Below are 23,499 nucleotides of genomic sequence, written 5' to 3' on the forward strand. Positions count from 1 at the left end.
TACTATTTTTCCAATTCATCCATTAGGTCCATTGTTTGCAGTGCCTAGGGCCCACAATACTTGTCAAGACAATTTCCTTCTTGCAATAAGTGAGATACATCCCCTCCTAGTCCCCTACCCTACCCTCCTCTCCCCTCCCTCTCCCGCCCTCCCTTCCTTCCTTCCTTTCTTCCCTTCCCCTTCCTTTCCTTTCCCTTCCCCTTCCTTTCTGTTTCCTCCCTCCCTCCCTCCCTCTTTCTTTCCTTCTTTCTTTTTTCTTTTCTTTTCTCTTCCTTCCTTCCTTCCTTCCTTCCTTCCTTCCTTCCTTCCTTCCTTCTTTCCTTCCAGTGGAAGAGAGGGACCATTGAAGAAAATAATGGCTAGAGCCCACAAAACTCATATAAATCAGCCCTGGCTGGGTGGTTTTGGCCGAAGGTGCCTCATGAGGTTTTCAGTGAGGCTGTCAGGTGGGGATACAGTCATCAGAAGATTACACTGGGGGAGGATCCACTTCCCACTGAGGTAGTTGCTGGTAGGTCTCTGAGGTTCACTGAGGTAGTTGCTGGTAGGTCTCAGCTCCTCTCTGGTTATTAGCTGGAGGACTCAATTCCTCACCACATGGCTTCCTCAGGACATAGCAGATGGTTTCTCCCAGAGCAAGAGGGGAGAGAGAGAGAGAGAGAGAGAGAGAGAGAGAGGAGAGAAACACCAAGGCAAAAGCTTCAATGTCTCTATAACCTAATCTTGGAAGGGACATGCCACCACTTTGCCATTTTTCATTGGTCACACAAACCAACCCTGAGATGATGTAGGAGGAGTGTGAGTACTAGGAAGCAGGGATCATTGGGAGCCATCTGAAAAGCTAGCTATGACAAGAACTATTTTTTTAAATGTTTATTTATTTTTGAGAGAGAAAGCGAGCACACGTGGGGGAGGGGCAGAGAGAGAGGGAGACACAGAATCTGAAGCAGGCTTCAGGTTCTGAGCTGTCAGCACAGAGTCCGATGCAGGGCTTGAACTCACAAACTGTGAGATCATGACCTGAGCTGAAGTTGGACGCTTAACCGACTGAGCCTCCCAGGCACCCCACACAAAAACTGTTTTTAATATTTGGAAACTAGAAACTATCCAAATGCTTATCAACCATAGGAAAGATAAATAAAGGATGGTGTGCTGGTACAACGGACTCTATGCAGCAAGGAGAATGAACCACTGACAACTATATCCAACAATATGGATGTACCTCACAAACATAATATTGCCCAGGAGAGGCCAGGCACAAAGAGTACCTACCATATGATGCCATTTATATAAAGTTAAAAAATAAGCAAAACTACTCTATGGGTTAGCAGTGAGAATGCTGTCCTTCCGGAAAGATAATGACTGGTAGTAGATTCAAGGGGGACTTTGGGAAGCTGTACATTTAGTTTCTTCATGTGGGTTTTAGCTCTACAGGTTTGTGAAACTCCTTGAATTGTCCACTTTTATCTACATACATTATACTTCAAAAAGAATTGTTCAAAAGTTGGTGTTAAAACACCTTTATTGTCTTCCTTTCATAGAGAGACATTTTGAAAATGATATCAGTTATGGCTTGGTGTAAATCTGGGATGATTACAGTATCTGGTCAGCATATTAGTCCTGACTGTGAGAACTTGACTGAACAAGTCACTTATTCTCTTCACTTATTTTCTCTGAACGTGGTTTGCTCCTCCGAAGAGTTGGACACTTGCCCTTCTAGCCTCAAGTGTGATGAAGAATGTTGGGTAACATCAGGTGTCGTTGAATACTGTTGTATACAAGATGAAGTACTAAAGTCAGGCAGTAATGTAAAGATCAACTATAAACAACTATAAACAAACTACTTTTTTCCACCCTACAGAAAATTCTGTAGATAAGCCTTAAATCACTGGATGCCCTTGGAAGCTCAAAAGCCAGGAACTAGGAATGTACTTGTTTTTGTTTCTTGTGTTAGATTTCTGCCTTCGGTGGTCTTCCTTTCTGTGGGGCAGCCTAAGACAAGACTGACTTGAATGGCAGTGGTGGGAGAAGGGGGCAGGGGAAGGATTTCTCACTCTCTTAATCTCTTTTATGTTGAGGGCACCTAACTGAATTTCCATATCACATATACCTCTACAGTGACTCCAATGTATGTGAAAGCACTGAAAATTGTAACAATAATAAGGAAATGTAAGTTATGATTTATCTTTGGAACAGGTACTTTCCTCGGATTATTTTGGGTCTAGAAAGCCTTTGCGGATAATGTCAAGGTTAAATGAAGTGACTGATTAAAGTCAATTAACCAAAACAGGAGGCTGCTTCATGCTTAATGATATGTTGGGACAGTACGCAGAGAAAGAAGCTAAAGTCAACATTAGATGTTATCATAAATAGCAATTTTAAAATTATGTAGTACTTTATTGTTTATAAAAATCTAAATCATTTCTTAAAAATTTACCTTATTTTAAAGATGAGGCTTAAATGTTCAAAATCATCTGACTAGTTTAACAAGAGAACTAGGATTTACAATCAGATCTTTTTAAAAAAATTTTAAAACACGTATTTATTGTTGACAGACAGAGACATAGTGCAAGCAGGGGAGGGGCAGAGAGAGGGAAACACAGAATCTGAAGCAGGCTCCAGGCTGCGAGCTGTCAGCACTGAGCCTGACCCGGGGCTTGAACCCACGAACCGTGAGATCATGAGCTGAGCCAAAGTCAGACGTTTAACTGACTGAGCCCCCCAGGCGCCTTTATAATCAGATCTTCTAAGTTCAAAATCATAATACTTCCCAGGAGACCAGGAGATCTTTCCCACACACACTTTTTTTATGAGTGGTGATGGTACAAAGATGTAGGTTTGAGGATTTTGTGATTTGGCCCCCTTGGGCATATCCTCTGGCTTCAGCCACCAGCAGGATCCACATGACTCTGATCATCTTCTCTAGACAAGATTCACCATATTAACAAAGACAGTGAGGTGGGAAGGGCAGAGTTACCTGGTGGCTATGGTTCTCACCTGGGCAGAGACCGGCTGCTCAGGATGAGGTCAGAAGTTGCTCCTGTGTGACCCAGGATATGTGGGATTTAGGGTATCCTTCTGGGTGATATAGCTGGTTCCTGATGCTCCAGGATGGGACCAAGTTATATTTTTAATACATATATGCTTGTATCATGCTTATACATGCATTCCACATCTGCTTATTACTATATAATAAAACTGTTTGAAAAGACACGCTTTGCCCAATAAAGATATGTAATAAGGCAGCTGTGATGCCCCAATTCAAATATGCTCATCATAGGAGTTGAAATTCACAGTGCATAGCACTATCTTTGTGCCTCACAGTTTTGCAGAGGTGTGTACCCTTTAATGGGACTGAAGCCTCCCAGACAGGGGTCCTATACTGATTAGGAGAACCCAGATGTAGTCATTGTGAAGTGGCTTAGGGAGGAGAGTAGTAGTGAGCTCAGTGGAGAATCTTCTCCAGCTCCTCACATTTAGGAGAGATATTGCTATGTCCAGATATGATTCCATTTCTGTTTTTAAATTTATCTTTCCACATTTCCTTTGGGACTCAGGTAGCAGCATGAGGCCCCCTGGTGGCCTGAAATCGTTCTTGAGTTTACTTTTCAAGCATTCTCAAGGGCAGGTGTGGCTAGAGAAGTACATGGGTAGTAAATACTCACCTACACATGTTGCTTACAGTAGAGGCAGGGCGGAGTAGGATGACCTATTTGGGGGGAGTTGAGAACTAAAATATTTCTTTTTTTTTATTTTTTTAACGTTTTATTTATTTTTGAGACAGGGAGAGACAGAGCATGAACAGGGGAGGGTCAGAGAGAGGGAGACACAGAATCTGAAACAGTCTCCAGGCTCTGAAACTGTCAGCACAGAGCCCGACGCAGGGCTCAAACTCAGGGACCGCGAGATCATGACCTGAGCCGAAGTCGGCCGCTTAACTGACTGAGCCACCCAGGGGCCCCTAAAATATTTTCTTTTAAGAGATTAAAACAAATGGACTTTGATTCAAGATAAACCACTCACTTTCTGATTTTTCATTCTTTAGTTCATTCAGTAAACATTTATTGAGTACCTACCCTGTGCAAGACATTTTATTAAGCATCACATGAGGGGTAAAAAAAAAAAGACACCATGCCCTTCTAAGGAGATTTGGAAGACAGTAAAACATTTATGCCACCAACATTGTAGAAAATGAAAGTTGCCATCAGAGAATAAATAAGTAAAGACTATAGAACGAACAGTTACTTTGAGGTAAAAGGGAAAACTTTTTAGGAAGGGGTTGCATTTAGGCTGGGGCTCTAATGAGAAGCAGGATTTGGATACGTTGAGACAGAGAGGGAAAGGATGACATTATGGAGGAAGGAAAACAGAAGGTGAACATACATGGAGGCAGGAAACCAAAGTCTGATTCAGAATGGTGAATAGTCTGGTCTGGCTAACTCATGAGTTTTTGGGTTGGAGTGAAGTGAAAGCTGGATACATCTGTTTGGATCGGATAGTGGAGAACCTTGAACACTTGCCTGAGAAATTTCTTCATCAAGCAACAGGGAGCCTTTGAATATCTTTGAGCAGGAAAGAGGCATGTCAAAGCACAGGCTCCCTCCCTCTCACTGAAATCAACACGATGCTATATACTTGCATTTGGCCCAGAGGAGTGTTGATGTGCATGAATTTAAGATAATTGTGCTGTACTCTACTATAATCAACAACTCCAAACTTGTACCAGCTGCCCTTCAAAGCCATGAGAAACTAGGCCATCAAGGCTTCTCCTCTGAACAAAACCACTTGAGCACCAGAGAGCAGTCAGTGCCAGAGGGCTCCTGCCATATTTAATTAAATTCCTTGGGAGAATGCCTCTCTTGAAAGTGCTACACAAGGTTTGTTTTTCTTTGTATTTCCCAGGGTTAAGAAAGGCTTCATGCCTCACTATCTTCCCATACTAGTTTCATGTGGTTTAAACTACATGGACCAAGGATATTTCTGGCTAAAGTTCTGAAGTAGAGTCCTAGCTGGGTATAGAATAGCTCAATATTCACAAAAGTCAAGCAGTGATCTTATTTGGTTATATTAGAACTCACTCAGTTAAGCAGCCTGAGAATCTATACAATGCCTGGCATATGGTTGGTGCTTGAAAATACGTGAAGCAAATATTTAATAGCTGATTGAATAAGTAGGTAACGCACATTTAATAACACCTTATAAAATTCCTGACCCCAGGCATCGATTTCCTAATTGTTAATGGCTTAGAATATAATGAACATCATTAATATTTTTCTTCAGAAGTCATGAAAAAATGATACAATAAAAATCTTCTAGATAAGTTAGGGAGTGGCAACACGCTCATTTGAGAGAACTACGATTAAGACATTGCAAACAAGGAGGGGAAGACGGACGATTTAAAATCAGATGACTACAATAAAATAAATAAAAATAAAAATACAATAGAAACAACCATTTAAGAAGTTTCAGCAGCAATAAGTATTTATTATTTTGAATGAAATGTACATTAAACTTTATATAAAAATCATCAAAAGTGCTAGGTTGGATTATTTTAATATTAATTTAACCCCCCATGTCATCTAGTAGCTATGCCTTTTACCTTTTTGTTTAATTTCTGACACATCATTAATCATCTAAAACTGTCCAATGTTAAAACATAAAAAATATTAGTTTATTCTTCAAGAAAAAGTACCACCAGTGATGCGTTATTAAAAGCAAAAAAACAGATGCCAGAGAACTTATTTAAAAAAATTATCACAGAATTTCATAGAAGTATGCAAAGTCTGAGGGGATTTAGACTCTCGGCAGTACATTTTTATGATACAACTCCTCAAAAGTGTGTGTGTGTGTGTGTGTGTGTGTGTGTGTGTGTGTGTGTTTGAGGCAGGTCGCTGGTGTGCCAGAACTGTCTGATTATTTTCTCATCTTTCCTTGGCTCCTTTCCAAGGTGAAATGAGTGTTGTCTAATGCCGTGCACCTCCCATGACCCTCAAATGTTTAATGTAGAGAAAAAAGCTGAGTTTTCAGTCTTAGAAATAGCCCTTAGAGTTAAGTTTGTCATTAATGAAAACACAAGTAGGTTCCTCACAAAACAGAACCCCCTCTACCCTCCCAGCCTCAATTCACCCCCATTCCTCTGGTCTGCTCCAACGCTCTATTCATTCTCTCCCACACTAGTTCTGGGTGAATTGGATGACACAGTGAAAGGAAGCCTTTCAGGCCACGTATCCCATTTGGTCCCATTTGGTCCTAAGCAAATAAGCTTCTCTGATTTGCCACAAGAGCCGTCTGACTCTCCCGTCTCTTGGCTTTCTTGCTCCTCTGCCTCACCTTCCAGCATAAGGCACTGGAGGCTAACAAAAAAAGTCCAGATGACAGAAGGACCAGACCCAGGATAGAGATGATGGAGCCATGGGAATTGAAGCTGTAAGCCACAGCCGTGACCACTATGCCAGCGATGAGGACCACCACGGCAAACGGGATGATGCAGCGGTAACAGGAGAGCTCGGCACCCCCTGTAGCAGCCGTCAACTGAATCTCACTGACCAAGGGGACCGTGGTGACCACCACTTCCCTGTTGGGGCTCTTCTCCATTGTCACTGGCTTGGAAGACTTTGGGGTTCCCAGGATCTCCTTTATGGGCTCTTCAGTCATTTTTACTAGCGGCGTTTCCTAGCTGGGTTCACAGACTAGACCTGGGGGGTCTCTCCAGGGTGGAAGCTGTGGAGGAGACAGAGAAATGCATCAAAGTGAGCCCTGCAAATAGAAGTCAGGAGCTAGGGAGGCACCTCTGGGTTCTTTCCCAGGAGGCACAGATGCATGTGAAAATCAACTTTCATATTTTTTTTTCCTAATTGTTTGCATTCTCTTTGCAAAATGCAAGGTAAAGCAGATAGCCATAAAGAAAGGGAAGATATAAAAAGCAGGAAGCACTTTACAGTGTTTAATATACCCTGACGGTCTACAAATGTTTTACAAGCCTTTCCGCTTTGTCTATTGCTTCTCATTTCTCTAAACACACGGAAAAGCCTCAATCCTAATCCAAAAGACGGCCTCCTTCATGAGGAGAATACACTATAAACAATACTCCTCACAGTTTGTTCCAAAACTCAGGGCAACATAGACTCTGCCAGTGTTTCCGGGCATAACATGCATTCCAAACTATCACTCATTTGCTGCCCACCAAATCAGTATCAAGACCAGCAGCCAGTGTATGAAGGATGTTCTTTTACGGCAGCTGACAATCAGCAAGTCTTTATTGTACCTATTTAACAGCGCACCATGTGTCCTGGGACCACGGTGGGGGAGCAGGTCAGCAAAAATTCAGCGGCAAGAAGGCCAGGATTTGTGATCTGAAATGTGGCAATATCTTCCAATCCATTTGAGAAGGGAAAAGGAAGAAGAAAAATCCCACGGTGTTGTAGGATACAATTTTGTACTTTCTTAAAGATAAGATCAACTCTTAGAGTAACTACCTGTTGGTTCAAACTTTTCCTTTGAACTCAACAAGGAATTTCAAATACTATGTAGGCTGTGACATATTTTTAAAAATAAGCATGCTTGATTTTCAGGAAAGTTTTATACTTTTTTCATTTCCCCATGCCCTAGCGTATAAAACTTGTCGCAATGCACCTTTCTGAACATCTGAACCCGAACACTTTCAGGACTCTCCATCACATATCAGAAACTCTCAGTCAAGCATCTGTCTCTAATGCTTCCCAGGAGAAATCGGTGAATGCTCTTGTCTGCTGTTCAGACATGTTAAGTCTTCCTCTTTTGTCCCCGAGAAGCGATGTAGCTAGCAGCATTGCAGTTACCGAAGAAATTCAGAGGAAGATTCTTGAGGCTATTTCAAGGAGATTATTAACACTTTGAACATATTAAGCATCCACTGAAAACAAACTTAAGCCCAAATCAAACCTCCCAGGTTCCTCTCTGCCCTGGGAGGTCAAACTATCACTCTGTGTGCAATGAAGCTAAATCTTAGAACTGCCTATTCGCATGTAATTTTTAGTCACTGAATTAATCCTTGCTGTCCAGTGACACCCTACATACTGGTGAGGCCAGTAAAAGGATATTTGAGATTATGTCTGAAAGAAAAAAAAAATCTTCGCTCCAAAGCTGAGGCGTAAGTTAACCTGCAAACGAAGATCTGTCCCCAACTACAGGCACATACCTCAGAGAAAAGCAATCCATTACCAGGCGGCACACCGGACTTGGGAGGGAAGAAACAGCAGTGCTTGAGTTTCTTCGGTCAACTTCTGGGAAAGAGCCTGTAGTGGCTTGTCTGTCAGTAAAATGACAGGACAGGAATCTCCACTGGGGAAAAGAAAAGATATAAAAATACTGTGCTGTAGGGCTGGTTTCAAATCCTGGAGTTCTTTCTTTCGCTCTACCTCTGTTCCTAAATGACGCTTGTCTTTCCCTCTCTCTCTTTTTATTTCCTCCCCCTCTGGATTGCCCCTCCCTGTCATTTTTTTTTTCCTTCGTTCTCTTCCTTGCCAGCAGATTTCGAGTTTTGGCTTCCCCCAGCTCTGCTCAGGGACATGATAAGTCAGAGTCAGTCTGGAGTCCCCAGAGACAGAAGCCAGCTTTTACTTTTATTTCTCTTGCAGCATTTACTAAGTAGACTGCTTTGCATTACTCATTTTTTCCCCCAGCCAACCTCCAGATCTTCCTCCCACCCATCAGGCATTTTCATAAGAAAATCCCAGACTCAGCGTTGCAGACCCAGCTGAGGGGACAGAGCTGAAGGGACAGACACTTTAGGGCGGCAGGAACAGCTGTGAAGTCATGGGGCAGCTGAATTCAGCCTGTAAGCCAGCAAAAATCCATGTTTCTTCTGCTTCCCCAATATTCTTTATTTGTATGTGTGTGGGGCCATCTGAAGCTTAAAACCCCCCCTTTGTTTGATATTAATTCTCTTAGGAATGAGGGTGAGAGGCAAATGTTTATGGCTGAGGGGAAATCCAGTCATCTTGATTTAAACATGATCACTTACTACTTGTGCTAGGAGGTGAGTACTTTTGGCAATGCTGAAATTATCATCACCATCAGCATCACCATCACCACTGTTATTTACAGACCACCTACTATGGACGTGGCACGCACAGCGTGCATGCATTACTTCTCACTAGTTTACAAATGAGTTTATAAACAGTTTGTAAATGAGGCTCAGAGGGGTTAAGTAATCTCACAAAGGTCACACAGAAGGAAAAAAAAAAACCCTTGGTTTGAACCCCAGGCTCTAATGGGCACATAAATCATGTAGAGAGCTTATTAAATGTCGAATCTGATTTCGTCGGTCTGTAACAAGCTCCTGGCTGATGCCAGTCTGCTGTTTCTTGGCCCACTTTCAGGAGCAAGGTACTTGAAACATTCAAGCATAGATGGTTTGGCCCACCACACACCCCAACAATTAAGTTAAAGGTCTATATCCCACTCTTCCTCAAATGGCTTTATAGGTTGATACTTTTTTTTTTTTTTTACAGATAAAGCTGTTTGAAATTTTAAAGCCCCAGATTGTCTTTTTGAGAGGAGAAATGAGATAATATTTGGACACTATTATAAGTTCATCCCTATACTTCTGTAGCTAAAAGTTATCCATCCTCTATTTTTTAGTCTCTATAGTTTTAAGAACTGCTTTTTAATTAATACAGTAAATTTAGGGGCGCCTGGGTGGCTCATTGGTTGGGCGACCGACTTCGGCTCAGGTCATGATCTCACGGTCCGTGAGTTCAAGCCCCGCGTCAGGCTCTGTGCTGACAGCTCAGAGCCTGGAGCCTGTTTCAGATTCTGTGTCTCCCTCTCTCTCTGACCCTCCCCCATTCATGCTCTGTTTCTCTCTGTCTCAAAAATAAATAAATGTTAAAAAAAACATTTAAAAAAATACAGTAAATTTATAAGTGTTAAGTCAATTATCTGAAAAGATGTGTTCCCTTCTTTCTCTTGGCTTGTTAGATTTCTTTAACTGTTGGCACAAGGCTCGGATGTTCCCAGGCATCTCACTTCTGTTCTAAGATAGCATCCCGCATCTAGTAAAAATCCCTTGATGGTTTTGTCATAAAGGGAGGGGGAACAGAAGTCCTTTTCTGTAGAATGGGAGCCAGAGAGAGGGCTTCTGCATCTCAAAAGAAATAAAGTTGAAAAGTCCCTGAGGTCAAGGGAGCCCAGAGTGCTGAGGATGGCGAGTATCTGGAGGTCCCCATAGCTGCCATCCTTGCATTTTTAAAATGTGGGCGTCCAAGAAACAGACCCATCATCCAGGAGAAATGCTGTGGCTTGGTGATGAAGATAAAGGATGCTTAGAACTAGGGCATTTCAGCACTTGTCAACACTGCCCTGGGAAAATGGTGATACAAAGGCCACTGGCCACATACATTGGAGGCTTGGCGGGGGGGGGGGGGGGGGGGTTCCTTATAAGAGCAGCAAGGTCTCTCTCTCAAAACAATCCAATAAACCCACTGAAGCTCTTAAATCACGTTACCCTGTTGAACATCATATTCCTCTCTTACTAAAATCAAAGGTACATGAATCAAACCTCCACCAGAGAGAAACCAGAGGGCACCCTTTTTCCACAGTGAGCCCTTGACTGAATCTATCATAAGGGACAATAAGTATGTCTGTGCGCTGGGAACATGGGCAGGTCTGTCATTACTTGTAATAAACCAAAGCGTTCTTCAGGCTTTCCAGGCTCCAGGCATCTCATTCTCCTCCAATTCTTCACAAGGAGTGTACATCTGCCTAGATACACAGATGCGCGTCTCCAGACTCTTAAGTAGACAATTGATGATTTGTATTGATAAATACAAAGACAAAGAAAGCTTTGGGATAAAACAGAAGTTGTATACAAAGAATAAGCGCCTAACATTATACTCATGGACACACGCAGTTTTAACTGACTTTTCTTCAAATTGAAATTCAGGGAGAATGCCTAGTGATCAATGCCTGATGTCTTTGAATATTTTTACCTTCATCCATTCTGTGCATTTAAGATATTAACCCCCGCCCCTGGGAATTCCTAAAGGGACACCTGCCCCCAAATGCAAAATCTTATCCACAAAGCAACCAGTCTTCTTTCTGCAAGCCTTTCAGAAGAGAGGAGGAATCTTTCTGGTTCTTTTGAAAACACATGGCTCCAGGAGATTCTTTTAAAGTTTGGAAAACTTTTCAGAAAGCGTCCAGTGTGTGAATTAAACCAGTGCCCCCTGCCCCTAACTCCCCCGCCCCTGCCCCCTCGCCGTAGGCATTCAACATTTCTCTCCCAGATCTTTCAAAAAGCAAGGCAAAGATTCTTACCTTTCCCAGCCAGAATCGGACTGAGACAGCTGCCTGCTCCAGCCAACAGCAACCCAGAGAGGGGGATGCAAATCACCACACTAGGGACTGTAAACAAAGTACTCAACAAGGCTTAAACACAATTAAGGGACCGGAGAAAAACTGGAGAGAGGAAATCCCTTAAATGCGGCTGCATTTTGTTCAGTTTCCCTCTCTGAGAATGTAATCCGTGTTTTTTAAAAGGGAACCAAGTTTGAAAAGAATGTCCTGCTTTGTTTTACTCTCTTTATAGTCCCATCCAGGCTTTCATTTTCAAGATTTCAAGATTTTCCCTACCCAAAGCCCCCCTTCTGATACTCCTCTGTAAATGCTAGGAACCTGCAGAGAAGAATTTGTAAACCTTGTTAGGTACTTCCAGGCGGTGTGGGGTTCGGAAAGTATGTGCGCGGTGTGGGGGGTGGGATGTAAAGTAATCTCTTTCCTTGCAACATGCAGGTAAAAAGAGTAATTGAAGAGAAGAATCCGTGGTGAAAATGACATGTGGTTCCTTGTGTGGACCCTCTCCCTGAAGTCAGAGTAGCGGTCCTACCAGTGCTCTCTATCAGAGGATGGCAAGGCACCGTGCAAGTGATGGTAATACTGCAAAATCACTTCTGTGAGGAACCGAACTCTTAATCACATCATTTCCAGGCCTCGACATCAGTCTGGTCCTGGGGATTTGAAACCACACTGCACCACATGTAACACTTCCACCAAAGGCATCATAAGGAGCAGAATTTGTTATTCTGGAAAGAACTTGCCCAAATTTGAAAAAAATCTTATTTTATTTAGAAATCAGATTGGAAACAAAGATATTTAGGTGCAGGGGATACAGAAGTGGAGGAGAGAAGGGCAGATGGTGAACACCATGACAGGAGATTTGGCCCTTTTCCCTTCAATAGAAGCCAAGGTTCAGTCTCTGGGCTGAAAGGGGGGTGGGGGGGGGGCGTTCTGATTTTGCCATTGGCTTTCTGTTGTTGAAGACCTGGACATTTCTCCTTTGGGAGCATACAAACTTTGCATTTTGTGAAGAGCATCCCCATGTGTATTCAATTACTGGCCCATATTTACTTTCAGTTTGCTTTTGTTTGGTGTGGTTGAGTTGGCTAATTTCCAGCAGCTCTGAAGATGCCAGTTCCTTCCGGCTGTCTGTCCAATCACTGCATGCCTTTGATCTGGGTCATCACCCAGTCCAATTGGATTCAGTGTGATTCGGGAAGCTGGCCAGTTTTTCTCTTTTCCAATGCTTCTTTTAAGGGTGTGTCTGCACTTATGTTCTGAAATCACGAACATTTTGGAAAGTGATCTGTGCTTGTGTGTTCATTTTGGATAACAGGTCGTGTTATTGCTTTCCCCACACCATCCCCCACCCCCAGGCACTGTTCTTTGAGGTCTAGGACATTAAATAGAGAGACCTGATGGTACCAAGAGGAATGGTGCGTATGCCTTAGATATATATTTTACTATTTGCTGGTCAATTTCCAGCTACCAGAAACTCATTAAATCCATGTGAGTATAGAAGGGTGGAAACACGTCTTCTAGATACACATCCTGGTCACCATTCTCTTATCTATTTTGTTACATAAACATAAAAAACCAGAGTTGCTAAAATCAAATGGCACAGTAGGACCTTAGGGAGGGCTGAGTAAATCATCTCTCACTTCAACAAGAACTAATCGGCACTTCAGCCTCAGATGAGAATTTATTTTCTTGTTTCAAAATCAAAATGTGTGCTGAAACTTCTGTGGTCCTGATACATCCCCATGTATCTTGCACAATTCTTTATGCATATTATGCTTTGGAGCCTTAGAATGAGGAAGCTCAAAGATCAAGGGTGATAGCAAATTGGGCTACCATTTTCCCAAACAGGTACATACCACTGACGTCAGCCTTCCCTAGTAGGCTATGGGTCATGTATTCAGGGGTTGGAGGAAGCCCACCATACTTGCCTGTTTGTCCAGGGGAGGCAAGGGAAGGGACCGGAACGAGCTCACTCCTTTGCTGCTCCTCTTGATACTCAGTAGTGTGGGATCCCACTATGCCTTTTTACAGAAGCAGTCTCCCCCTCACCTCTGATGACAAATGTCACTTTTCTTGTCCATAATATAACGTGCACATTGTGTGACCACCCTCCCCCCCTCCACTCCCAATCAACACGTAATTTCTAGGCTTCGACATCAATACGGTGCTGGGAGTTTGAACCACCCTGCAACATGTAAAATTTTCTAAAAACTACTAATCTGTGACATCCTATAAGGGTCAGTTAGCTTTTCTTTGCTCCATATTCATAGAGCAGGATATACCTTATGACCCAATTGGCCATCTCTCAGTCATGTAGTGACGGTCTTAAAATGACCTACATGGGATGGGCAGATCAGTGCTGCCAAGATACAGTTGAAACCATAGATTTTGGGCTCTGTGTTTGGGCAAGAGGGCTGTCAAGTAGATTATCACAAGTAGTTTTTGCTATCTCCATTTTGGGGGAAAGAGAAACAGAGGTTCAGAGGAAATCACTGTTCCCAGATTTAACTCCAGGGCCTGGACTCCTTCATTCTGAGTTGACCCACATAATACTCTCAGTGAAGCGGAGAGGAACATATTAGCACTTACCTGGTGTCTAATATGCACCGCCCATAATACAGACCCTATCTCAGGTATTTTCATTTTACTAATGGAGAAACTAAAACTCAGGAGGTTAAGCACTTGCCCAGGATCTACTACAAAGGAAAGAGGCAAGGCCAGGATTCAAGTCCAAGAGCTACTTCTCCTGTGTTGTGCTGTGAGGACTACTGTTGCTTATTATTATTTATTAGAATACATGTCTATCCCTAACTTCAGAGTAAGTCCCATTTTCTTGGGTTAGGGATGACATATTCTCACTAGGTTCAGTTTTAGAAAAGTGCTTCGAAAATGGGTATCTATTGCTTCTAGGATGATTAACCACGTGCATTGACTCAAATGCATCTGGGTTTTGAAGGAGAGCTGTGTCACTAATCAGATTTGGGTAGGCTTGAGACACAGGCCTGGTACCATTGGAGTCTGGGCCAGATGCCATGGCAGTATGGACATCTCAGAAGTCACTCAGGCCATTCCTGTGCCTTCATGAACATTTAAGTTCTGCTGATATTTACTGTATTGCTTTCAGTTGCCAGGGATTTGTTCCATGCTCTAGTTGAGAAAATACAAACCAGTAAACAAAGTATGATCTCTGCTATCCGGGAGCTTATAGTCCAGGGCAGGAGAGCCATAGGGCAACCTAAGTCAGTAATCTTTTTACTGGAGGGAATACCAAACTGCTTCAGGAAGGCTGGGGAAAATGAAGTCTGTCTGGTCTAGGTGGGAGGGAAAGCTTGATGGCAGATGGGTACTGAGAGTATTACAAGTAGGAAAGGAGAGGAGGTGATTCTAGGCCAAAGGCCATAAATAATAAACATAAATAAACATAGCTCAGGAAAGTCAGAGTCTTCTGCAGAGAGCTTTGAGTAGCCTGTGTGGCTGACTTATGGAACTCATGGGACAGGCAGAGAGCAGTCCAAATAAGACGGGAGAAGTTTTATGGTGGGATTATTGCCTCAATGTCAAGTTGGGACTGTGTTATGCGAACGGTGTGGTTTGTTTGTTTGTTTGTTTGTTTTAGAAGAATGGCATAGTCTGCTCTCTCTGCATTATCCAAATTAGCCTGGCATCAGAGTGTTGAGAGGCAAGCAGAAAGTCAAAATGCAGAAGGTGGAGACTATGACTGGGACACCTGTTAGAAAACCCTTGTGATTGTCCAGGTGAAAGGCGCTAGGGGCCTGATATTAGGAAACAACATGCAGGTGTGAAGACACAATAATGGGCAGAATCAGCAGAGCTCGACAGTGAATTTTCCACATGGGAGGTTGTCAAAGGAGAAGGATTTGTAAGGTTTTAAGGCCTAAGTAATTAATAGCTAATCAATACTGTTGTCAGACACAGAAGGCCAGGGCAAGGAGCAGGTATACAGTGAAGGATACACACTTGTTCTGTTAGCATAGCTGACTATTTCTCCGGTGGAGAGGCAGACAGACGCTGGAGAGAGTGACATTACTGCCCACCAACTAATTGGTGAACCATTTCCTGAATTGCCAAATAATGAGGTTAAGAGCTCCCTGGTTAATATGCCCCTAAAATTATGAATGAATTTATAACTTACTTCATTCCACACAGATACACACAGCTGCTGACACATATACAATATGCACACATGATTTGACACGGCTAACTTTTTTCATAGAACAAGAACGTAAATATTTTAAGAATTCCAATTCGAGCCTTTGGTTGAAATGACTGTATGCAAACAATACACTGAGCCAATTTTAAAGTTCAGTTTTAAGTTCTGTGAAAACAAGAACATAAACAGCAATTCCTTTTGTACAAGCATGCACCATGAGAAAAGCGCCCCATAGATGTTTTCCGGGAATGAAAGTGTTTTTCTCCTCTATTGATCACTACCACGCAAGGTACTACTCACACAGAAGAGCATGTAGGAGGTTCCAATCACCTCATAACCCAAGTGGAGAACAGCATTCGTCTTACCAAGAACTAATTTTATGTTCCCTCTGAGCTAATGCTAAAAAAAAAAAAAAAAAGCAGTCCAAGTCCACTGTAGATTTCTTCATAAATGTCAAGTTTGGGGGTGCCTGGGTGGCTCAGTGGGTTAAGCGTCTGACTTCGGCTCACATCATGATCTCACAGTTTGTGAGTTCGAGCCCCATGTCGGGCTCTGTGCTGACAGCTCAGAGCCTGGAGCCTGCTTCAGATTCTATCTCCCCCTCTCTCTCTGCCCTTCCTCTGCTCACGCTCTGTCTCTCTCTCTCTCTCTCTCTCTCTCTCTCTCTCTCTCAAAAATAAGCATTAAATTAAAAAACATAAAGAAATGTCAAGTTTGGGCCTCATGCAACACAAGCAAGTCTTCGTATTGGAGTTTACCAAGGTCCCGTCGACTGGAGAGTCTCCCGTATCCTCAAGGATAGTGTTAGCAATTGTGTGTGCTCAGAAAGTCTTTGCCAAGTAAATCAACAGATAAATAAAAGAATGACTGTACATTTAAATCAGATATAAACTTGAAAACTCAGAACGTTATTCAAATAGATCATTTCAGAGTGACCAGATATTTAGTGCTAAGTACATTAATTATTCAGTGACTACTGGCATTTTTTCAACATTCTTTGGATGGTTGGTAGCATGTGGATCCAGCCACAGGCTTCATTCAATAATAAACATAAATATTTCTTGAGCACTTACTTTATGCTATACACCTTTTATAGATTTATGAAATAATGAAATGAAATATCGTTTAACACTCACAAATAACCCGGGAGGTAGATGTTAGAAATAGTTCCATTGTACAAATGAAGAAGTTAAGAGACTTGCCTAGGGAAGTCACCATTCGGAAAATGCTGGAGTCTAGGATTAGAGTCAATGCCCGTTGGACTCCAAAGTTCACCTCTTAATCCCTATGCAACCTTGTTTCTGTGTTCAGATGATGTGCACACTTTCTGTTGCTTGCAAGGAGTTTATACTTAGTCCAAAAGAAACTCAGGTTTTGAAGTGATTGTTTTGCCAGAATAAACACAGCATCACCTTCCCGTAGAAACTCTGCAGTGGCCCCCTGATTGAGAGTGGGACTATCTCAAGAAACTGTTTGAAAACATTTTTATCCATTTACAATCTGATCTCCACAACGTGGGTGGGTAGTGGGAAAGGGACCATTTGCCCAGCTGGACTGAGTTCAAAATAGAACTATTTATCTTATGAACTTATCTTCTGGAACAATGCAGAGTACAGATCTCTTGCTTTCTTTCTTTACATAAAAATTTTAAAGTCTGGCTTCGGGGAGGAGATGGTACCTTGCTGTCTCCTTTTTGTTTACTTAAATAAACGATACAGGAAACAGGCATCATTGTCTTTGTACAAGCGGTTGTAAAGCTTGGTAAAATGAATGATCTCAAGACAGTGCATGGCCGCAGAACGAGAACACGATGTTTCTTCCGTTGCTGTACCAAGGGGCACCAAGTCCACCGTCAGCTCCAACTGGCCACTTGCAATGGGTCGGTCAATCTGCCATCAACCTGATGGGCTCATTAGTCTCAGGAGAACCTCTCTTCCCTTATTTCTTGCAATTTATTTTCTGAGTCGAACTTAGTTTGGAAAATTTTCTTTACAGCTCTGGCAGGGCTTGATCTTTTTTCCCAGGGTCACAGGGTAAGGTTTTGGATGGCCTCCACAACAAAATTAACATCTCCGACTCTCCACTCTGGTTGTGTGATGAAAACAGCCATGAGCTGAAAGTCATGAAACTTGTATTTGAATCTTTTTTCCTCTCTTTCAGAGTCCCATCTGTCAGATCTCAGGGTCCCGTCTGTGGATCCTTTACTACTCTTTCCTCTTAGTCTATTTTTATAAATCCTACTTGGGCTCATAAACTCCGAGAACTTAGACAAGACAGCTTGGGGAAATAGCTACCAGTACCACCCAAGCTACCAGAACAGCTGTAGGAAGCTTCTTTAAAAAAAAGAATTCTCTGGTTCAGCATCTGTCAGCAAAGCCATTGACCTTTTGCTGTGGATATTCATCTATTTCCCTGCGAACAGAGTCACAGGCATCTGGTTCAGAAGCTGGCTACAGCGAAAAGGGTTCCTTCAGTTCCAGTCAGAAATTCTAGGTTTTCAGCGATCACACACTAATTTCCACTCTTGCTGATCCAAAGTCAGCGCAGTAGGGAGTGTGGGATGTCCAACGAGATCAATAACATGATGAGCAGTAAACTGAATTTGGAAGTCGAGCAGCAGGGGTCGGAATTCCTACTTGTGGAGCCTTACCCTGCGGTGACTGACATGACAGAAGTCAGAGACCTCAGTCCACAGTTTTCTGTGACGGGGCACAGGAGCAGCCAGTGTTAGCACGGACAGATAGGAAAGCCCAAGGGTGAGTATCTGGGAACAGGAAGCAGGTACTGCTATGCCAACAAGGCTCTGGGACAGAGAATTCTGACATGTTTTGCAGAAGCAACTGGGCTCTCCAGAAGCAGCCAAGAGGATGTCCCACGGAGCATGCATTTCCTTAGTGCCACTCCCCTCCCAGGCCACAGGGTCCAGAGGGAGCAGCTGTGCCACTGGCTGTGCGACTTGCCTTGACTCAATGGATTCCTTGTGTTCCCACTTTAGCTTCTCATGTGTATGGGTCAGAACAGTATCTAAAATTCCTTCTTATTTTCTTTGTGGTGGGATCGCAATCTTACCACCGTCAAATGTATTCTGTACACCAGCAAGGATTTGGACTCCTAGCATGGGAACTGCACAGGGCCTTTGTCAAAAGTATGGGTTTCTGGGCTCTGTGCACTGCATTACAGAATCAGGGTTTTTGGTTTCATGTGTGTGTGCAAGAACGTGTGTGTCTCAAAAGGTCAGGAATCTGCATTTTTTTTATACGTGTCCCAAAGGAAGTTTGAGAGCCTCTGCGTGACATTAATATAGCAAGCCATCGAGGGTTTGAGCCTAACCAGACCACTCCCCTGGATAAAACCCAGCAGTGATGTCTCTTCATTGAAGGTGTGGAACCTCAATAGGATATACAAAGCCTCCCACCTCCCACAAACCAGCCCCTTCCTCCCCAGCCTCAGCCCCGGCTTGGATCAAATTAGGAGTTACAACTTCAACGCACTTTTTCATGTTCCTTATGACCTGTTGGTTCCTACTTGTGGAGACTCAAGATGATGTGTATTCCTCTTTCCCAACTATCTCCAGCATCCCCTCGACGGATGAGCCCTTCCCCATCTTCAGATCAGGCAGGCATCCGTGCCCTTCTGCCGTGTCCCCACCTGCTCGTAGCCAGGGTTTCTCAAGCTGGGCATGTTTGACATTTGGGGCTGGATGATTCTTTTTTGTGGAGGGGCTGACCTGCTCATTGTACGATGTTTTGCAGCATCCCTGGCCTCTACCCACTAGATGCCAGTAGCAGCCCCCAAGCTGAGAACCAAAAATGTCTTTGGACCTTGCCCAAGTGTCCCCTAGGGGCAAAACTATACCTGATTAAGAACACTGCTCTACTTGGGGCACCTGGGTGGCTCAGTCAGTGAAGCATCCAACTTTGGCTCAGATCATGATCTCGCAGCCTCATGTCAGGCTCTATGCTGACAACTCAGAGCCTGGAAGTGCTTCGGAGTCTGTGTCTTCTCTCTCTCTCTCTCTCTCTCTCTGCCCCTTGTCCACTCACATTCTCTCAAAAATGAATAAATGTTTAAAAATTAAAAAAAAAAGAACACTGCTCTACTTACGTATAGTCCTCACCAAATTATGTGGCAAGTAAGCTGTTTGCTTGTTTATCTCCTCTGAGAGTCTGAGAGTTCAAGTGCAGGGGCTGTAAAAAATGCATTCTTGTGACCCCTGTGCCAAAGCATAGCACCTGATGCATAGTAGACATAGAACATGTGTTCCCTGTGTAGCGTAACTTTGAGTGTTAGATATCAGAAGACCTAGACTTCAGCTTATCTTGGTCGGCTCTGTTGCTTAAAATGTTGTGACTGTGGACAAATCGGGTAGCGTCTCTGCGCTTCGGCTTCCCTCATTTGGTTCTGGTTCTTTTCTGCTTTGTTCTGGGATGGCTGCTTCCTGGTATGCTGACCTTTAATGTCAGTGATAGGAAATTAAGCAGGTTTTGCATCTGCAACTGCTCAGAATTCACAGTGTTAGAAGAGAGACTCATCCACTCTGAAGGATGATTTTTTTTTCCCCAATATACCCTACGAAATACCTCTCCAGTTATTTATTATCCTCAAGAAGGGCTCTCTCTCTCTCTCTCTCTCTCTCTCTCTCTCTCTCTCTCTCCCTTCTTTATGACTTTCTTTTATATTCTGGGCAGGCCATCGCTGTGGCCTGTGTGTTCTCCCAGCACTGTGGTGGGCTGGTTTATGTATCTTGCTCCCTCCTTTTAGCAGAAAGAATTAGTTTCCAGATTGAATTCAGCTGACAAGGACCCCTGTTGCAGGGAAATGTGGACTCTGCCACCATCAACTCCCTTCCAGCTGCAGCTGGCCAGGGCTTTCCGTTAACCGTTTCGTGCTCTGAACACGGAAGTTGCAAAAACACTTACAAATTGTGAAATTCTATACAAACGAGTCAGAAGGTCCCAGACACTTATCTTTTAGTCTGCAAGGGGGCTTGCAAATCATCCAGCCTACCTCTTTCATTAAAAAAAAAAAAAAAAAAAAGTTTTATTTATTTTTGAGAGAGAGAAAGAGAGAGAGAATGAGTGGGGGAAGGGCAGAGAGAGAGGGAGACACAGAATCCCAAACAGGCTCCAGGCTCTGAGCTGTCAGCACAGAGCCCGACGCGGGGCTCGGGCTCACAGACCGTGAGATCATGACCTGAGCTGAAGTCGGACGCTTAACCGACTGAACCACCCAGGCACCCCCTAGCTCTTTCATTTTAAACTTGAAAACAGTGAAGCCTGAACAGATTAAGTCACTCACTCATTACTATTTTCTTTGCAGGTTCTGACTATCTCAAGAAGTCAATCTGAATCATTCTGTTGCTTTCTTAGTGCATCACAGCTAATCTTTATTTTCCATCTTTTTATATACTTCATGATCCTCTCTTTAAGCTTAAATTAACAATTTCCTTTCAAAAAAATAATTTCCTTTCAATAGGGTTTGAGGATGTCTCATCTGAAAGAGGTGAGGGATTTTTTTAAAATAGTGAGCTCTGTGTTTCTATGTCCACAGTAGCACATGGTTTAGAGGGATGAACAAGGTTTTGTTTTGTTTTGTTTTACCCCCAAGGGACAATTTTTTTCATGCAAATTGAAAATAGCTCTATTCTATTCCTTACATTTTTTTTCTCTTACAACTTTCTTTTAAAAACTTCCTAGGCAGATTACCAGAATGTGTTCGTAAAAAGACAGCTGTTGAGAAAATATGTGGTGCTCACTAGCCACTAACATGTTCCTATTTGAGAATTTTGGAAAACTTGCCGTGTGAGCGCACTGCTCTATTAGTTTACCTGATGACTTTATTAAGAAGCTTGGCAACTTGCTGTAGCCTGACAGTCTAGGATTGCTCATTGCTGACCAACAGTGGTGCTTCCTTGGGGACTCAGGTGAGTAAACAAATCTAGTGGGTAGGGAGAGACTGACCTAGGATTTCAAACTTGTTTTGCTAAACAAGTACTGGAAAAAAAATAAAGAAAGAAAATAAGAAGACCACCATCATCCATAACTATGATTGGTTCTTGAAAGAAAGGGTACTATTGCTCAAAACCAAAAAATCCAGGATATAATCTCACCACACTGATTTTCCTTTTCACATTTTGAACTGCATGTCTCCAAACTGGTATTTAGAAACCACCAAACCTAGATTAATTATAATGGGAATTATAATGTCAAATCCTATATAAAAAAAAAGGACTAAAAATTTTTTTGATTCATATTGGTATTAACTACTGCTCATATCATTTGGTTCTTCAGTGAGGCCAAGGTGTTATTTATGTCTGAAGATTTCTAGATTATTGGAGAAACAGCACAGTGGAATCAGTATGCCCAGACTCACAGAGCCAGCTGGGAGAAATTCCAACTTTGCCACCACATTCCATAAACCACTTAACTTGTTTGTTTCTTCATCTTGAACAAACGGGTCTATTTCACAGGATGTTGCATCAAATAAAATAATAAATCTGCAAGCATTTAATAAACTATACAGTGGTCTGTAGCTGTGAGATTTTGTCAATAACTCTAAACTCTGTGGGCTTAAAAAAATTAAAACCTTCTCTAGGATGTTTTAATCTGTCTGCAATGTCTGATGAATTTATCAAACTACATTTTACGTAGGAGATTACAATATATAAAGTATGTGTCAATGCCTGGCATAAGCTAGACACTCAATTATTTTTAATTTCCTTTACCCACTGGGAGTACACGTTTGACTCTCCACATAACGTAAATGCCGAACTTTTGTAACATAAGTGATAGCCAAACTGCAATTATGTGTCTATGATCTTTTTGAAATTTTCTTGGATACATGAGTGAAAAGAAAATCAAAATAACTTTCAGGTTATGAAACCATTCAAACCAGCTACACGCTAGCTCTTTCACCTCTGCGCCCTCTACTGGCTGAAGGTCTGTATTACATTAGCAAATTTTACCATTTGAAACAAAAGGATCACAATTTCCCTCAGCGTGTGACTGAAAGTCCTAACACACAAATTGCCACTTTAAAGAATCATGGTGTCTTCGTTTTTCCTTTTTAACAACACCAGGAAAACTTATTCATAATGTAAAAATTAAATGGGGACAAAAACAAGTAGGAAGTAAAAATCAAATGTCAACTTCATCTTCAATGAACTGTCAAGATTGTGTTTTATCTTTACTCTATTTTCTCTACATAAGATGTATGTTATTTGTCTTACAAAAATAGGATTATGCTGTATATAATTTTTACAAACTTGCTTTTAGTACTGCTTACAGCAAACATCTTTCAATGTCAATAAAATGGACCATGTAATGGTTACATAGTATTCCATTGCCAGGATGTCCCATAATGCCTTTATAAATATTTATAAAGTACACATTCAGTTTGATTTCAGCTTTTCTTATTGCTGTGTTTTAAAAAAAAATTTCTCTTATGGCCCATATTCTCCATGAAGATATGTCAGAAGCTAAAGCAAAAATTGATAATACTTCATGAACAATACTGGGGGCTAAAAATGATACATCGGTGCCCAAGGTCTCCATATACTGTATAGTCAAAGATTTCTACTTCCGGTTTCCATTTCCTGTACTGAATATGCTTTTCCACTAAATCGTATTAACATATATTTATCATAAGCAAAGAGTGAACATTTTTAAAAAAAGACTTAAAGTCTTTTTCTCAGTAAAATTCATGAAGATATTTCATCTCAAAAATGAGAGTTGGCACCATGAACAAGGAAAAATCTGAGGTCTGGAAAAACTGGGTGAAAATTAGAAATAGATTTACCATGTTCAACTCCCAGTAAAGGAAGGAATGTCCTCTATTACACTGAGAAAAGCCCAATTAGTGAAGCTGAAGGTAAACCAGAGCGTTTTCTCAAGGCTCACAGGTAATAATAATTAATTGAAAATAATGAGAGAAAAAGATAGGAAATAAGGAGTCTGAAAGGTGTAGTTAGTGCAAAGCAGGAATTCCATAAC

The 23,499-nt window shown here is 42.2% G+C and overlaps 1 protein-coding gene and 1 long non-coding RNA gene across 3 annotated transcripts in view; one reads left to right on the forward strand and one right to left on the reverse strand.

The window, feature by feature from the left end:
• Window positions 1-21,991, forward strand: part of LOC131497298 (uncharacterized) — a 114,101-nt gene extending 92,110 nt beyond the window's left edge. The window contains exon 3 of the long non-coding RNA XR_009254879.1: window positions 21,799-21,991. This is a non-coding gene — a long non-coding RNA (uncharacterized LOC131497298). The remainder of the gene's footprint in view (window positions 1-21,798) is intronic.
• On the reverse strand, window positions 5,455-8,649 carry TMEM100 (transmembrane protein 100). Of its 2 annotated transcripts, XM_058703485.1 has the most exons (3): window positions 8,177-8,649; window positions 7,633-7,846; window positions 5,455-6,720 (listed from the first exon to the last, which is right to left on the reverse strand). In XM_058703485.1, the coding sequence occupies exon 3, from the start codon at window positions 6,652-6,654 to the stop codon at window positions 6,250-6,252; it is 405 nt and encodes a 134-aa protein (XP_058559468.1). In that variant the 5' UTR covers window positions 6,655-6,720; window positions 7,633-7,846; window positions 8,177-8,649; the 3' UTR covers window positions 5,455-6,249. The 2 variants fall into 2 exon arrangements, with proteins under 2 accessions (XP_058559468.1, XP_058559467.1); XM_058703484.1 differs by lacking the exon at window positions 7,633-7,846 and having other exon boundaries at window positions 8,177-8,640.
• Window positions 21,992-23,499: the final 1,508 nt, after the last annotated feature.

Source organism: Neofelis nebulosa, chromosome 16 (assembly GCF_028018385.1).
Source record: "Neofelis nebulosa isolate mNeoNeb1 chromosome 16, mNeoNeb1.pri, whole genome shotgun sequence".
Classification (NCBI taxonomy): domain Eukaryota; kingdom Metazoa; phylum Chordata; class Mammalia; order Carnivora; family Felidae; genus Neofelis; species Neofelis nebulosa.